Consider the following 16,113-nt stretch of genomic DNA (forward strand, 5'->3'; position numbering starts at 1 on the left):
AAGGCTGGTGTGGTTGACGAGATGCAGACACAAGAATTGCACGTAAGGCGTCCTCTAACAAAAGGGACTTGTTAACCGGTGGCAACGAGGTTTGTGAAGAAGCAGAGGATTTCTCTTTGGTATGAAATGCCTGCAGAGCTGTTTGGTGTTTTGTGGTGTTGAAGTGCTCATTGAGGTGGTGTTTTTGGCGACCTTTTGTATCTTGACAGACCCGGCAATAATAGAGTGTTTGACCGTGTACAATTTGTCGTTGAACGACTATTCTTAATTCAGCCGAGTAGTAAGGTGGACCGAGAGTGATGTCACTAACCAGCAGGGTCAATGCCGAAGACTATTATTAGGCTGCCGTCAAATTAGCTGCCACAAAAAAAAAGAATCAGAACACGACTGTGGTAAGGAAGTGGATTTGAAGCTATAAAACAGAGACTCATTGACGCACTGGTTATTTTGTGATTTTTAACGCGGCTAAACACATCGCCGACGGATGCTAATTTTCAGTATTAAATTTGGTTTTATTTTGTAAATCTAAACATATTTATTTGTAACTCCGATCGACGCCAAAAAAACAGTGGCAAAGGTCCCGCCGTGTACTGCCCACCTGGCAGTTTCCAGTATATGATGGGTTCAGGTAGCAGGTAAGGCTGAAAGTGCGGTCAAGTCTACCCCCATCAAGTATTAGCCGTGCCTCGCTTGCAACTCCAAGTAGCAACATTACAGGATCACCTGAAACCAAAAAGCAAAAGCGACGTAGAAAGGGACACAAGAAACGCGCAGCTGCTTTAAGATCTAGAGAAGTAACAAAGCAGTGGAAAGATATAGTGAGCAAATCTAAACATTTGGACGGTATTCTGTCTGCCCTAGAAAATGCCAACTTGCGTGTATGGGATTTCATGGAATATGTGTTTAATCCTATACACAAAAAAGGTGTTATCCAATATCGACACTTCTTTTCCAAGCCTGAAAATCCCATCATGCTTCTTGACTGGTGGCTATCACCCGATAACCAGTCTAAAATTGCCAAAAAGAAGATTGACGAATGGATTACAACCTATTGTGCCCGGAAAATAGCTCGAGAAGCCTTGGTCATTACTCGATCAAGAATTCTGTTGACGATGAACAAAACCATTGACCCCAATCTCGCAAATCAATTTAGCTATAACCAACTCTACAATGTTTTTTGCACAGAACTTGCTCCAGTTGCCATGCAAATGTTGGAAGCATTTTTAACATCCCATCGTGCCAACACCCATACTATTGCAAGAAAAGAGCGCACCAAAAAGGCAACCAATACTCTTTATGCTAGTGCAAATTACTAATCCTTCTCTAACTAGATCATTACATCTATGGCGCTTACTTGTCTAGGGGAGTATAGTCACTCCAACAATCTTCCAAAATGGATGCTGGGGCTATATCTGTATTCTTCTGGGGCTCAAAGGCAATGTATCAGTGTACTCTCATCACTAGGACTATCGGAAAGTTACACAAATCTGACGACAAAAAATCTGGTCCGAATGAGAAAGCCCAAATTATCATTACAGACTGATAGCAATCCGTTTCTGGACCCTGACACATCCAACAAGGTTGTAGTTGTCAAAAAGCGAACTGGAACTCTTTATCAGCTTTCTGAAAGCGCACGCTTATTGGCTCGTAAAATTGCTGCAACTGGTCTATTTTCCACCAACTATGATAATGTGAATATGCGAATGCATAATACGGAACAAATAATTGGTCGACACGGTAAGTAAATGTATTTCCAGACATCTTTTGGGCGCTTAATCCACACACGTAGATTCACAAGAAAATGGAACATGTGCCACGTTAATACCACTCTTTGATGCCAAGATAGAAGATCTTAATCTTCAGAAGTTCCAGTTATCATTTTTGGAAGCACCAATCCTTCAGATTCAAGAAATTCTACTCAACAGTGACGAGCAAAAATCCTTAAAAGCTAATCTGGTTCATACCATCTTGCGTATTATCATTAATCATGGTAGTCCGGGATTTCAACGGTTTACAAAAGAGCTAGCAAAATCTCAACCGCAGACACCTGACATTATTCCACTGCATAAAACCAATCTTCATCCTCTTCCTACATGGCCCATTGATGAATCAACCATCACCGGAAATGCAGATGTTGTCACAGCCATTATGCAAGAGCTAGATTTAGTTGACAGCCAGGGAAAACCCAAAAATCCTGATGCTTCAAATCAGGTTCGCTTTTTAGGCGGTGACCAGCTATCTCTTGCACGCCTCCGAGCATTAGAATACATCTGCGCTGGTCAAGAAAGTGGCTTGGAGGGCTATTTCTAGGGCGTTTGGATACCAGGTCTCTTTCACGCGAAAATTGCAGACTCACACGGCATGCTATTAAACCACTTTGGATGCCCGGATACTGGAGCACAAAATCCTGGCTCCTTATGGTTTCACAACACTCGCCTTGATAGGCTTCCTATAACCCTAACAAGCTTGCCAACCTTTCGAACATGCCGTGACTTAGTGTTTGTATCACTTTACTCTCGCGTGCTGCATTGCTTACTTCTAGTCTCAAATTATTCGTCACTAGACAAGTATTGTGCCAATGTCACAACTTGGCAAGCTTTTTATCATCACGCTGAAATGATACTCGAGAAGTACGCCAACTCTCTAATAGTTGAAGAATTACGCGATCAGCGAAATGAAGAGATGGATATGTCGGACGAGGAAAACAAAAAACCTACCCAAGGTGATATGGTGTTTGAAAACGCATCACTGTTTCTACGTGATGCCTTGATTACTCGTGAGTTTAATGACGTAATTAAATCTGGAGACTCGGGAAGAATTATCTTGGTTCTAAAAACCTGGGCACTTAGTTTCCGAGGAAGCGGCAGAACAAAATATGCACATGAAATGCTTTACCTTATTCATAATCTAACTCACGTTTGGCCAAAAGCAATTCGGTACGTGAGCTTTTAGTGTGGTACAAATACTATATTCATTAAGAGTGTTTGTCAGTGATATTGTATTGAAGAATTGGGTACTCAATCCTTTGGGAGAGCCTAATCAATTTGTCGAGATGGATCTCGTTCAAGAACACCTCAATTTTCGGATAAAGGTAAGCTCTTGTTCTCACAAAAAGAAACAGGCGACTCACTTCATATTCTAGGTTCTTTATAAAGCCAAGGGATCAAATGCTTCATGGGAATGGCTTGAAATTATATCATCATGCGTTGTTGCACTATCCGACCTACAGAAGATGTTAAACGACACACTCGGATCAGACCAAGGTACCAAACATGCACCGCCCGACCTAACCAACGACATTCACAGTTTAATGGAAAGTCTTTCTGACCACAAGGTGTACACTATCAAAAAAGGAAGATCACTCAACGACAATGAGATGGTAAAGGATGTCATTTCAGTGGGATTGCAAAATCTTACTACAGGCAGCAAGAACCCCCTTTCCGACTACAACAACTCCTTTAAAAAGCTTCAAAAACAACGAAAAATGAACCCAGTCTCTGCAGATGAAACAGACAATGAAAGGGACATACCTGCACATCCCACCTCCATCAAAAGTGAACCTCTGGATATCCAGATTGTCCCAAATGCAGTCTCTACATCCTCTGTATATTCAAATCATGCTTCAGCTTCAGACAGTATGGGCGAGTCTAGCATGCAGGGTTTTGGAGATGATATGGAAGTAGAAGAGTCAGCTGAGGAGGCGGACAACAGTGAAGAAGTGGAAGAAACCTTACCTTGTGCCACAGAAAGGGATGTGGACCTTGACATGGATCTTGAGGAAATAGAGGAGGAGTACAATGTTATTGAGGATTCAGAGGATTCAGAATTGGAGGGGGAAGGGGACAGGTAGTGGTCGCAATCGAGTACGACGCAGGGTAGTTGGTAACATAGTTGTTCGAATTTCACTAAGTCCGACGTGACAAAGTGTGACTCTGCCAAAACCAAACCGTTTGGCCCAGCCGTTTCTGACAAAACCGAGCGGAGCTCGAAATATGCTGAGTCAGAAACGACTGGTGTACGAGCCTAGTTGAACATAACTGTTTCCACGCCGGACAAAAATACTGACCAGTTAGCCTGGGTGTTGTCCTGACCAGTGACGTGACTAGTACCGTAACCAATTACATTAGTGTCACACATATGTTGTCATGCTAATTCATTATTAGTAGGCTCGACAGTAAATAACATATTACTTGATTGTTTAATATTTCTTCTTACTCCGCACTGAATTACAACGCAAGACAATCAAGTAATTTGCCACTTACTGTTGAGCCTACTAATAATGAGACCGTTGGATTGACTGGGAGGGAGGGCCAAATGGACCTGGACCTGGACCTGAACTTAGACCGCACGTGGGTCTGGGAAAATTGGTTAGATTTTCCCAGAGGTCCAAGGCAAGGTCCATTCCAGGTTTTATTTGGGTGTTACCTTCACCCATCCAGCGTCGTTGCCGTTCAACTTGCACCACAGATGAGTATCTAGATGAGTCGAATTATTCAACAGCTTCCCCGATTTTTAAAAAATAAATTATCTCTGTATTCTGCCCTTATTTTCTTACTCTTCAATCTGACCTAAATCTGACACGAATTTGAGAGTAGTAATGGACATTATATGAAGATCTCTGCTATTACCTTCTTGTCTTCCAGCTAATTTATTAGAAATACATAATCTATATGATAAAAACTATCACTTAGTTCCATAATGTTCAATAAGTCTCAATACTAAAATTATTCCGAGTTCAGGCTGAGTTTTGGCTGTGAAGAACATATCTAGTCCATTGGAGGTTTACACAAAGTCCATACATGGGCCACCATGGGATTTTACAGTAACGATGGCCTAAGGCCCAAAGCTAAGTCTGGGCCATGGTCCACATTGGACCTGTGACCCAGTCAATCCGACTTTCTCACTGCGGGCTGCGATACATGTTTGATGTCAAACATGGACAATCAAACAGATATTATGTAGGGTGTAGATGTTTGATGTCATGCACATATTGTGTTTGGCAACAAACAGGCTTCAAACAAAAATTGAGTTTGAACTCTGTGTGACATCAAACACCAAATATGTTGGAGCACTGTTTGTTAAAAAATATTAGCCTGACATAATTCCTGTTTGAATAGCTGTGTAATAAGGTTCTGTAAGAGATCAACCATATAATCCGTATCTTATCTAACATGAATATCAAACATATTTTATGTAAGCATTCAAACAGAATATTTGTCCGAAATCAAACAGATTGCCAAACAGATATGTATGAACCAATCAGATGCGAGAAAAAATGGATGTTTGATAATTGTTTGATTTTGGAGAAATATTCTGGTTGAATGCTTACATAAAATATGTTTGATATTCATGTTAGATAAGATATGGATTTTATGGTTGATCTCTTACAGAACCTTATCATACAGCTATTCAAACAGGAATTATGTCAGGCTAATATTTTTTAACAAACAGTGCTCCAACATATTTGCAAGGGGGTACGGAAATTAAGATGCCGAAACCAACGTCGTGTCCGATTTTTGAAGACCGGTACCCCCTTGCATATTTGGTGTTTGATGTCACACAGAGTTCAAACTCAATTTTTGTTTGAAGCCTGTTTGTTGCCAAACACAATATGTGCATGACATCAAACATCTACACCCTACATAATATCTGTTTGATTGACCATGTTTGACATCAAACATGTATCGGAGCCCGCAGTGTCTGCTAATAATGAATTAGTGTGACAACATATGTGTGACAGTATGTAATCGGTCACGGTACTAGTCACGTCACTGGTCAGGACAACACCCAGGCTAACTGGTCAGCATTTTTGTCCGGCGTGTCTGCAGTGCATGTCCGAGTTTCACTGGGCACCAGTACCCATGGGTGGTACCAGTACTACAAACCCAAAATGGAAGGTGGGTACATGATGTTCCCAGGCCTTCTGCACGACTTCATGGGCATCGTTCCCCATCGTATAAACAGGGCCTGTTGTTACAGTGTGTTGCACGCACTGGTACACGGGATGCACACAGTGTGAGTGGCGCTACGTGTAGGCGGGTCCACTGACCCGGTGACTGTCTTTTCTAAATGGAGTAGTCATCACAGTGTAATGGTTGGTACAGTTCATCGGGTCCGGTGGCAAAGCAAGACATACCGTGAATCTGCTCAGCGGATGGCGTGTTTACGCTCAGCGGACGGCGTGTTTACATTCAGCGGACGGCGTGTTTGCACTCAGCGGACGGCGTTGTATCCTCGCCACAACATCCCATTATTACCTTCGGCAAGCAGTCCGATTCGCCCTGACGTCGGTATTGCGCACTTTCGCCAAAGTCCAGGGCGACCGCCATTTAATTGTCGTAGTATAGTTATAGACGTACGTTTGAAAGGAGTGTTGCTCTACATAGAATGGGAGAGTTGATTCAAATATGTGTGTCTCGGATGTGTGTGGGTTAGACGTACATTTGGTCTGCTCAGGGATGGCACAGATATTAGATAGATATCATATTGGAAGGGATGACATTAGTGCGGTGTAATTATAATCTTCAAATATATTCCTAGCTTCACTGTGTAGAGTCAAGCCACCTGACGATCATTCAAGCTTCAAGCATTGGTTTTGAGCATTTTTATTCAGGGTGAGAAATACTAGAGCATTTTTATTCAGGGTGAGAAATACTAATCATCATATAAGTGAGGATAAAAGAATGGTTCTGGAATGTTTGGGAGCGTTAGTGTTATGGTGTCATAATTATCTGGTCGTGGTGGGCGCTGCTGTGCTATGGATTTTGGTGAGGGTATTTTGAAACCTCTAAACAGAACTTCCACTTCCTTGACGATGGAGCGGGTCCTAGGTGGCGCTGTCATTGGAGGGGGGGCAACATTGGCACCAGCTCTAGTAGGAGGCGAGATGTTTGCAAAAATATCAGCAAGCTCGTCACCCACATCTGCCGCGTCCGACTTGCCGTGGATATTTGTGATTTCATTGTACGTGGCGTCCAGCTCGCCATAGAGACTGGCGATCTCGTTGTACGGGGCGCCCAGCTGATTGTAAAGATTGGCGACTTCATTGTACGGACTCAAATGAGGTTCTGGCAAGGTTTCTCCTGCTTCTTCATCACCCACATCCTCTGCATCCGGCTCGCCATCGGTACTTGGGATTTCATTGTACGTGGCGTCCAGCTCGACATAGAGACTGGCGATCTCGTTGTACGGGGCGTCCAGCTGATTGTAAAGATTGGCGACTTCATTGTACGGACTCAAATGAGGTTCTGGCAAGGTTTCTCCTGCTTCTTCATCACCCACATCCTCTGCATCCAGCTCGCCATCGGTACTTGGGATTTCATTGTATGGGGCGTCCAGCTCGCCATAGAGACTGGCGATTTCATTGTACGGGTCGTCCAGCTGACCATAAAGACTGGAAATTTCATTGTACGGGCTTAAGTGAGGATCTGGCGAGGTTTCTTCTGCTTCTTCGTCGTTTGAGGGAGCAACATTGTTATATAATGCCGCAACATTGTCATACAGAGACCCAGTCAAAGGTGTACATGTGTCAACGGACTCTTGATTGTGTAACCTTGGTCCTAATGTGGGCGACGTATTCTGTATCGGTGGAAATGGCCCTCTGTTTTTATCCGGAGATGGTGTATCTTCAGTTGAAACACTCCAGTCGCTGATCATGGTTGGCTTCCATTCCTTTGGGCGATATCTTGCGGCGCAAGGGCCTAGTACATTCTGGTATTCGGTCAGATGTTGAATGGGTATTTTTGCCTTTCATTCACTCACTGGCATGTTTGTTAATGACGGTGTCTTTGGCGAGGGTGTCTTTGGCAAGGATGTCTTTGGCGAGGGTTTTGGCGAGGGTGCCATGGGCGAGGGTGTATTGTCCAATCGAAGCCTTTCTTGCTGCTGCATATTGTGTTGCTGTTGCTTGCGATGGTACTCAAGGCATTCCTCAATGCAGTTGTCATCGATGATATCCCCAGCTACTCCACTTCTCTCTGTCCCTGTCCACCACAATTTCTTGTAGCTTGACACCGACTTCTTATGTGTAGTACTCGTAGGAGCATAGCGTAATTCTAGTATTTTGATGAACGTTGCATTGAATGCCAATGGTAATGATTCTTCCGAGGTTACTGGCCCCAATGATTTGGCCAAATATTGAAGCACCGTCGGTACGTTGATCTCCTGTTGAATAGCATAACCGAATCCCACATAACTCATGAAATAGGACTGTTTGGGAGACTTCAAAATCGAGCTTCATTGACTATTAAACCATGCACCAGTTCCTTGCGAAGTAATCTTTGCATCCACCTCTGTGTTTCAGGCGGCTTATTCCATATGTGACAGATGGCATTACTTAACCGTGTATTGCCGTAAGATATTATTTCTTTTAGTTTTGAACTGAACGCGTTGAAATAAGAGCCAGATTGAAAAGGACTTGAATCATTGATTGACGGACTAGTCATTGTTCAGTTGAAAGCACAGACTATCTACGCATCAACAAATTTTACCCCGGAAATCTCGGCTATCTATTTTGGGAAGTTCTTTTTATAGTTCGAATTGGTCATGCTGAACATTTGATCAGCACAGCGGGCGAGATGCTCCCACAGGTCACCTTGGCGATTGGCATAGGTGGCTCGCCCTTGCTGAATAGCATCACAGGCGACGTCTGCTCCTGAGAATACTGCTATTGCACTATGGTGCCACCACTCCGCCTTGTGCATGAAATATCTGACTGTCCAGGTCATTTCATAGTGCAGTATAGTGGCCTCCTCCTTCCACCAATTGTACTGCGCTCGTGCACGCAGCCAATGAACCCTTTTAACTAGGAATAGGAAATATGTTAGACCATTACTTCATGTGAGTGTTGCTATACGTACATTCAGTCAGGGTTTCAGGATCAGTCTCTTCAAGGTCAAAGTCGTCAGACAAATCTGCATCTGCCAGGCGAAGCTGTCCATCTTCGGCTATAACATTGGGCCCAAACCGGTGAACAGCATTATGCCAGATCCACGACAGTTTGATTCTGGTTGAGCCTGGTGTGTTGGGATCTAAAATCGCCGTACTTGTTTTGACGTCATCTTTTTTCAATACCTGGAAACGCTTCAAAATGGAATTGTTGGCACCAAGCGCTATTAGTCGTGCCCGACATTCCGTATACAGCTGACTATAAAATGTGATTGTGTGGTTCATTTCATCAATCTTTGCTCGCGCTCGTGTCCTCATTCCTTTCCTAGGTGCTTTGCGAATGACATCGGAGTATTGAAAAGACTTTTCGGCAATCATATTTCGAAGCTTGTATAAATGCGAGTTTGCCTGTGCTATTCAACATTTTAGTTCATGGGGAACGAGTCTTCTACTCGCATTCCCATGCGATGGCAGACATATTTTATGGTTTTCAATAGCTTCGGCATATGGTGAGGTTGGCGAAGGTTCGGCGATTGATTCTTCGCCTGTTTGTTCGTCCGCCCAATCCAAGAGATCGACCCCAACATCTGCTCGGGTCGGGTTTTCTTCAACGATGCCAGCAATTCCTTGTAGTCGCTCAAGCTCGCCTAAAAGTGCTCGTAGCTTGTCCCTCAAACCTTCTATTTTGTTAGGGTCAGCATGTCTTGGTGATTTGGTCAATTGACGAACACAAATCCGTATTTCAATCCTGCCAGTAATGATATCAGCACTCATTTAGCATGACTTGTAGGAATAACCTACTCTTTCTCTTCTACTATTAACGCGAATTGTAGATATGCCTGTATTGGATCATCCGAGGTCACTGTGTCGGACTTGTCTATCTCGCCAGAGACATCGCCTCGACCTTTTGCCGCATATATATCCATGACCTTGGGTGTGGCTAGGCGACGGGTTTCTGCGTCAACAATCTGACGAGTCCAAACGTCTAATAGGTCAGGCGACACCACCTGTGAGACCTCGCTAAAATATTTTTCTGTAGAATTGCTGTTATCCACTGCTTCAATATACCGTCGGCAAAGAGTATTTGGCATGTCCAATGCTTTCTTGTGGTTTGAATCCGTGGCATGGTTGTCAAGCATCTCGGCTCGATGTGCGAGAGTGGCAGTTCTTGCTGTTGGTGATACTCCATTCATTTTCCCCCATAAATGCTCCAGGATTTCACCAATGACTCGGCCTACACCTGGAATAAACGAGGGCGAGAAGTGAAATAAACACTCATCTTTATGAGCGTGGACGTGGAACAGTCCAATGGCACGATCCACGTCCATTCCCTCAGGCAGCAAATGGCCAATTCTAGTCTTAAGGTGGACAAAAAACTGACACATGACATCATACAGAAACATTAAACCTTGGCGAGAATCCACGCCGGTTGATTTCAATGCGGCGAGCAAGGCAAAATCGACATTTTTCTGCTGCTCGCCCTTGAACAAATCGACAAGAGAATTTGGTGCATAACACCCATGGCGAGCGCAGGCGACACCAACAACCCCTGTCACGTCGCATGATTTGGACGCCTGCATTGCACCAGTTATTGCCCTAAATGTATTTTCACAAGGGGCACCCTTCGACAAAGTTGATAGTCAGTCTCTACCCCTTTGTTGATAACTAATGTGCGCACTGTTAATTTTTCTATTGCTGTCTTCAGAAATGCATGATATTCCTCGCGTTTAGGGACCATGCCACTCCCTTCAGAAAGCCATACATCCTCAGATGGTTTTTTAGGTTGAACATGATCGGCTTTAAAGTTCCTATCTGCCATGAGGACTCGACGATAAACAAATTTGTTGGGGTCGTTTTCCCACCCGTTTGGTAGATTAATTCCAGGTTGAGGACATGCAGGGCAGTAATTGGCAAGTTCTCCTTTTTCAACTTCAGCCACCTTTTTTCCGTTGTGACCAGCATACCCAGCCCATTTAAGTTTTTTGGTCCATCGCCAAAGCCGCGTCATTCGTCGAAATTCATTATACAAGTCAACCACACCAGCCGGGTTCTGCGGATTGGTGACTCGACGAAGTAGATGATAAAATTGATATGCTGACGCATTCATTTCCAGGTTACAAAGCCAAAATTGATCAAGGACGTGTGCAGTAAATAGAGTTCTGATTCGCTTGAAACTGGTAGGCCATAGGTGAGTGGCTATTAGATCGGAAGGTATGTGGTCAGCCCCTTGACACGAGCAGACTACCAAGGGAATATTATGAATTCCATTGGTATGGATAACACGTATAGTGCCCGAGGAACGAAAGGTTGCAGTTCCTACAGCACTCGGCAAGTAACGTTGGAATGGAGCATTGTATTCACCGTCTTCTTCAACTTCATTGTCATCTTCATCGCCTACCTCGGCGTCGTCGCCAGGCTCTTCTAATTCCTCGGCATCAACGTGGTCCCTTAATCGGTCGAGATATTCAAAGAAATGTCGATCTTCTTCAGCTTCATTTCTGTTCTGGGCGGTAGGGGGATCTTTGTTTTGGATGGCTTCTACAGGTTCCGGCTCGCCCATTGTGGGATTAGTGATGGCATCCCTCGCCATATGTCGCCGAAGGTCTTGCTGCTCAGCAACGTCTTTCATGCATTCATTTTCCTCTATACATTCTTGCTGCAGCTTGAGATTATTGCATATTCGGATGCCAGTAAGATGTGGCACAAAAATTACCGCTCCAACATCACATAGTGCGGCTGACTGAAAATACTTTCCATTCCACCATTCTATTCTGTGAAAAGGATCTTCCCGATGAGCATGCCGCATGCATTTCCTGCACATGGTACGTGTCAGGCTGCAGTCTTTACAGCGCCAAACTGCTAGAGATCCAGTTTGGCAGGCAGAACATGTAACTTTGTCAACAGGCCGAGCCTCTCTAGCAAGTAAGGCCCCTAGGAATTCATCTACTCGTTGAACAAACTGAAAGATATAATCCTTTTGCGTCTGTCATTGTTTGGTCAGTCGCATAATCCAATTCGGTGTATACCTGAACTAACCTTTTTCCTTGGACCTTCAACAACATTTTCGCCCTCGCCTCTGACATCATTATCATAGTCCCAGGCATCTTCTAACCCAGCAGGAGTCCCATTAACCCTGTCCCTGCGATTGAAATGTGTTCTGGGGTCTTGAGCTGCTTCAACAATTCGCTGGACATGTGTTTGACCTTGTTCGTCAACTGTTCTGCGTTTTTGAACAGTTACATATCTTGCAGCATCGACCTCGCCTTCAACAATACGTGTTTTCTTAGACCTTTTAGCCATTGTAGCAAGAGAGACTTTGTTTTCTCGTTTACAGTGTATAGATATTGCAATACAGGAGTCATGCGAATGGGTTTGATATTCTAGAGGTCCTGAATAAAGTTGACCCATTCTATTGCCTTGCTTGGAGATCACTGAAAAAATTGACATCCTACCTTTTCTGAAGAGAGTTGACCCGTTCCATTACCTTGAACCACTATGTCTGTATTACCTACAAACCCATCCGACAGGAATGCCCGTGCATACAACAAGGAAGAAAGGGCATTATTAGATGCCTACAAAGAAGAATATCTCAAGACTTCAACTCCAAAAGAGCGTGGAGATATAGTTCGCACCAGAATGCTAAAGGCTCTTACTACGCATTGGGATAAGCACGGGATCAAGTATGATCCACAAAAGGCTCAAACGGTAAGAGGGTCTATACTGTGAATGAGTGATAAATGATTGAAATATATTGCTCACTGGTACTAATAACGTAGGATCTCCTTAAATGGGCGCAAAACCTCTGGCGAATACCGACTGTCAAGGGAACAGCCTCATCATCAAAAGTTCTGACTGTCAGAAAATTTGATGTTGTTGCACGCACCATGAAAGATAAGGTGGAAGCCGAAATTGATACAATTCTGGGACCAGAAAACGCACACATTCCTGCTAAACGATTTGGGGTTTACACAACGGCAGTAAGCCAGGTTATCAAGAATTTGACCCCCGAAGCTTCGCGTAAGTTAGACGCTGATGTTTCAAACATATCAGCGCAGGGTTATCCTGAAGAAATACGACGCCAGTACGTTCTGATACACTTGTCAATGATTATGTATGGTAGCTTATTGTAATGCAGGTTGGTAGAAAAATACTACGAGAAACGATTGAAAGACAGCGCTGAGGCAAACTGGAAGGAAATGGGGTTGCATGCGGTAACCTTTGTTGCCTTTGAGGATTCAACAGGCCGCATTGTAGCTGAAATGTGAGCGATACATTGCTGATGAACATATAATGACTTTAATTAGTATTTGTGTTTAGTCATGATGACATTGCCGAGCTGCTTGGACTGAAAACTGGCTTAAAGGTTAAATCCTTTGAGCAAACATATCCTAAACAAGCTCGTGAAATGCAGCGGCTGATGATAGAGTATGTTCGCAGCCTGATTGATAAGTCCCAGGGAAAGGAAACTACATCCCCTCAACCAAACACTTTGGGTATCAGCGACGATGGGTTTCCTTTGATTAGTGCAAGCTATGACAAGGATAACCTGCACAAATCCGAAGCTTCAAAGCTCTATCGAGAATATCTGTCAGCACATTATAGTACGTGTCTTTATATTGATGTATGCCTACTATTCTTATTATACATTAGAGCTGGCAACAAACAATAGAACCGAACAATGTCCGTACGATAGCCTGGTAAAAGATACGTCCAGTTTTATCAAACCAGAATATCTTCCGGACGGATTTGTATTTCGCGACCCACATAACACCCAGCTAGAGAGTATCAAGGAGTTCTTCGATCACATTGTAGAACGTGAACGCTCCTTACCTCCTGCACAAGTGTTTCGCTTCCACAATGTCACGACTGCACGAATTAATGGAACAATTGTTCCATCATCATACCCCGATGACGTGAAGGATTCCATTGGTGAGGAGATAGATTTGACAACCAAACCTAAGCGTCAAAAAAAGAGGGCCACAAAGAAAGCTCAGAAGCAAAGCTTAGTTACTGCCGAGGAAGATGCTCACAGTGACTCTGGGCCAAGAATTAACGTGGCTTGCGATACCGACGTGATTCCTCGCCTCCAGGCCAGTGGCGAATTGCATTCTCGCCTCCAAAATGATGGCGAGTCACACACCGACAGTGCTTCTCGCCTCCTAGTCAATGGCGAATCGCACGCCAAGGCAGTCCCTTGCCTCCATGTTAATGGCGAGTCAAATACCAACAGTCCTCCTCGCGTCCAAGTCAATGGCGAGTTGCACGCTGCAGGTCCTCGCCTCCAAGTCAATGGCGAGTCGCACACTGAGGCTGTTCATCGCCTCCAGCTCAATGGCGAGACACACACCAACATTGCTCCTCGCCTCCAAGCTAATAGCAAGTTGCACACTGAGGTTGTTCCTTACAATGAAATCAGTGACCAACACTACTCCAAAGACAATGTTAATGCTTCAGCGGTTACTGACCTTGATCGTTGGTTGCAAATGAATGGAGAATATCACTCCACTCCGGGCCCTTCAAGCCAGGTCGGTCTCGACGAGGGATTCAGTGCATTTACTCTGGACAATGACAACATGTTCCAGTACCTATACAACAATGGAGCCTTCAGTTTCCCTGACTTTACTACCGGCACACCAATTGCGTCAGGGTCAGGTTCTTCAGAGAACAATTTCGCCTCTTTCCCAGAAGTCTCTTTCACCCAGATGCTCATGGATGACCAGCCAATTCCTAATGTTTCTCTCCCAGTATCAAATCCATTTGGAAATACAAATGCCAAGGATATAGCTGAACACGAGTCAGAAATGCCATCTTTAGCAAGAATTAATGGATCTCATACGGGAATAACAAATGCTGCATCCACGAATGGAAATTTCATTCGAAATTCCAACAACACTGATCCCGAGCGTTTGGGGGGGGAAGCTTTGCCTAGAAATCGTCATTCGCATGGACAGTCTGATACAGATCCATCCCTTCCTACAGAAAAAACCTTCATTTGGCGTCCTGTTACTATTTCAGATGCAAATCAACCGTCTTCGACCGAAAGGGTTACTGGAAAAAATTCAATACCAAATGATTCCAGTTCTAGCAACGTTGAAACGGCTATGAAAACCAGGACTGAAGAAGCCACCATACCTATCAGTAACGTTGAAATGCCTTTGAAAACAAGGGCCGTTCCTAAGCCAAAAGGGCAACCAACAAAAAGAAAAGATAATATTTCTCAGTCTTCTCCCGTGCACATATTTAACAAAGTGCTCAACGACATACCGATGACACCGACAAAATCCGCCTCCATAACAAAGTCAAATCTAACCTCGTCTATGCAGGTCACTACTGCATCCCGTGAAACACCGCAAGGGAATTCTACCCAGGCTGCGCAAACAGTCATTGACCGCTCTTTGAAAAGGAAAGGACACACTCACAAAGTGATTGACAATGAAAAAGACTCCAGGCCAACAAAACGATATCTATCAGCAGATGAACTTGCGGCACACGAGGCAAACAAGATGAAGGTGGGGGGAAAGCGAGTTCCAAAGAAAAGGGTGCTTGGGTAAGCTTTAAACGTGTTTAAAATTTGACCTTAGAGAATAGGCAATGGTGTGAAAATTTACATAATTTCATTTGAAAAGTACACTCGAGTAAAAGCATTAGTAATCTAATCGAGAAAATTGTCAATACTCTACCAAATCATCTTTGTCCTCATTAGATTCTGGAGTGGGAAGTAAATTACCATCGGGACCAATGATCAGCGTGGAATGGCAATCTGGATGTTGGAGCGTACGATGAGTAGGGGGGCAAGGTACATTGAGCGTTGACGGAAAGAGTGGTTGATAGAGAACCAGCTCGTGGGCGTGGGAAGCTTGGGGTGGAGATTGGGTGGCTTCTGCCTCCCCATCGACGTCTTGTTTAAGATGCTCACTCTTATCCTTACCGGCGTTGCCATCCTGAGATCGTTTGCTCGAAATACCCTGACTTTCCTCTAGTGGATTGGTGAGGTTGAAGAATTTAATCTCATTTGACACATTCATCATCAGTAAATCCGGATTTTCGAAGGTAACTCAACGTATTGTCCTGCCAACCGGATGTAGCATCAAAGTGGGCTGTAGACAGTATAGCGTCATGTGTCATCGGCGGGATGCTCCGTTGAGCTCTGTAGCATTCCAACATTACTACTGCGAGCTTTGGATTTTCCTAGCTATCTCTATGTACGATTCCAGACTTAGGAGAGTT

General features: G+C 44.1%; 6 protein-coding genes across 6 annotated transcripts; 3 read left to right on the forward strand and 3 right to left on the reverse strand.

The window, feature by feature from the left end:
- Positions 1-1,511: 1,511 nt before the first annotated feature.
- Positions 1,512-2,310, forward strand: JR316_0006493 (uncharacterized protein; the record flags this gene model as incomplete). The annotated part of the gene is made up of 2 exons (XM_047892239.1): positions 1,512-1,737; positions 1,790-2,310. The coding sequence occupies 2 exons, from the start codon at positions 1,512-1,514 to the stop codon at positions 2,308-2,310; spliced, it is 747 nt and encodes a 248-aa protein (XP_047749588.1).
- A 306-nt stretch (positions 2,311-2,616) lies between these two features.
- On the forward strand, positions 2,617-3,850 carry JR316_0006494 (uncharacterized protein; the record flags this gene model as incomplete). Its single annotated transcript, XM_047892240.1, has 4 exons — positions 2,617-2,776; positions 2,930-2,936; positions 2,992-3,091; positions 3,143-3,850. 4 exons carry the CDS (start codon positions 2,617-2,619, stop codon positions 3,848-3,850), a joined length of 975 nt encoding a protein of 324 aa, XP_047749589.1.
- Positions 3,851-6,654: 2,804 nt separating this feature from the next.
- On the reverse strand, positions 6,655-8,199 carry JR316_0006495 (uncharacterized protein; the record flags this gene model as incomplete). Its single annotated transcript, XM_047892241.1, has 2 exons — positions 6,655-7,710; positions 7,762-8,199. The coding sequence occupies 2 exons, from the start codon at positions 8,197-8,199 to the stop codon at positions 6,655-6,657; spliced, it is 1,494 nt and encodes a 497-aa protein (XP_047749590.1).
- Positions 8,200-8,507: 308 nt separating this feature from the next.
- On the reverse strand, positions 8,508-12,186 carry JR316_0006496 (uncharacterized protein; the record flags this gene model as incomplete). Its single annotated transcript, XM_047892242.1, has 6 exons — positions 8,508-8,803; positions 8,859-9,299; positions 9,363-9,634; positions 9,688-10,508; positions 10,565-11,869; positions 11,923-12,186. 6 exons carry the CDS (start codon positions 12,184-12,186, stop codon positions 8,508-8,510), a joined length of 3,399 nt encoding a protein of 1,132 aa, XP_047749591.1.
- Positions 12,187-12,381: 195 nt separating this feature from the next.
- JR316_0006497 (uncharacterized protein) lies at positions 12,382-15,437 on the forward strand (the record flags this gene model as incomplete). The annotated part of the gene is made up of 5 exons (XM_047892243.1): positions 12,382-12,591; positions 12,663-12,967; positions 13,022-13,147; positions 13,204-13,487; positions 13,537-15,437. 5 exons carry the CDS (start codon positions 12,382-12,384, stop codon positions 15,435-15,437), a joined length of 2,826 nt encoding a protein of 941 aa, XP_047749592.1.
- A 117-nt stretch (positions 15,438-15,554) lies between these two features.
- JR316_0006498 (uncharacterized protein) lies at positions 15,555-15,911 on the reverse strand (the record flags this gene model as incomplete). The annotated part of the gene is made up of 2 exons (XM_047892244.1): positions 15,555-15,592; positions 15,614-15,911. The coding sequence occupies 2 exons, from the start codon at positions 15,909-15,911 to the stop codon at positions 15,555-15,557; spliced, it is 336 nt and encodes a 111-aa protein (XP_047749593.1).
- Between the last annotated feature and the right edge of the window lie 202 nt (positions 15,912-16,113).

Source organism: Psilocybe cubensis, chromosome 5, assembly GCF_017499595.1.
Source record: "Psilocybe cubensis strain MGC-MH-2018 chromosome 5, whole genome shotgun sequence".
Lineage (NCBI taxonomy): Eukaryota > Fungi > Basidiomycota > Agaricomycetes > Agaricales > Agrocybaceae > Psilocybe > Psilocybe cubensis.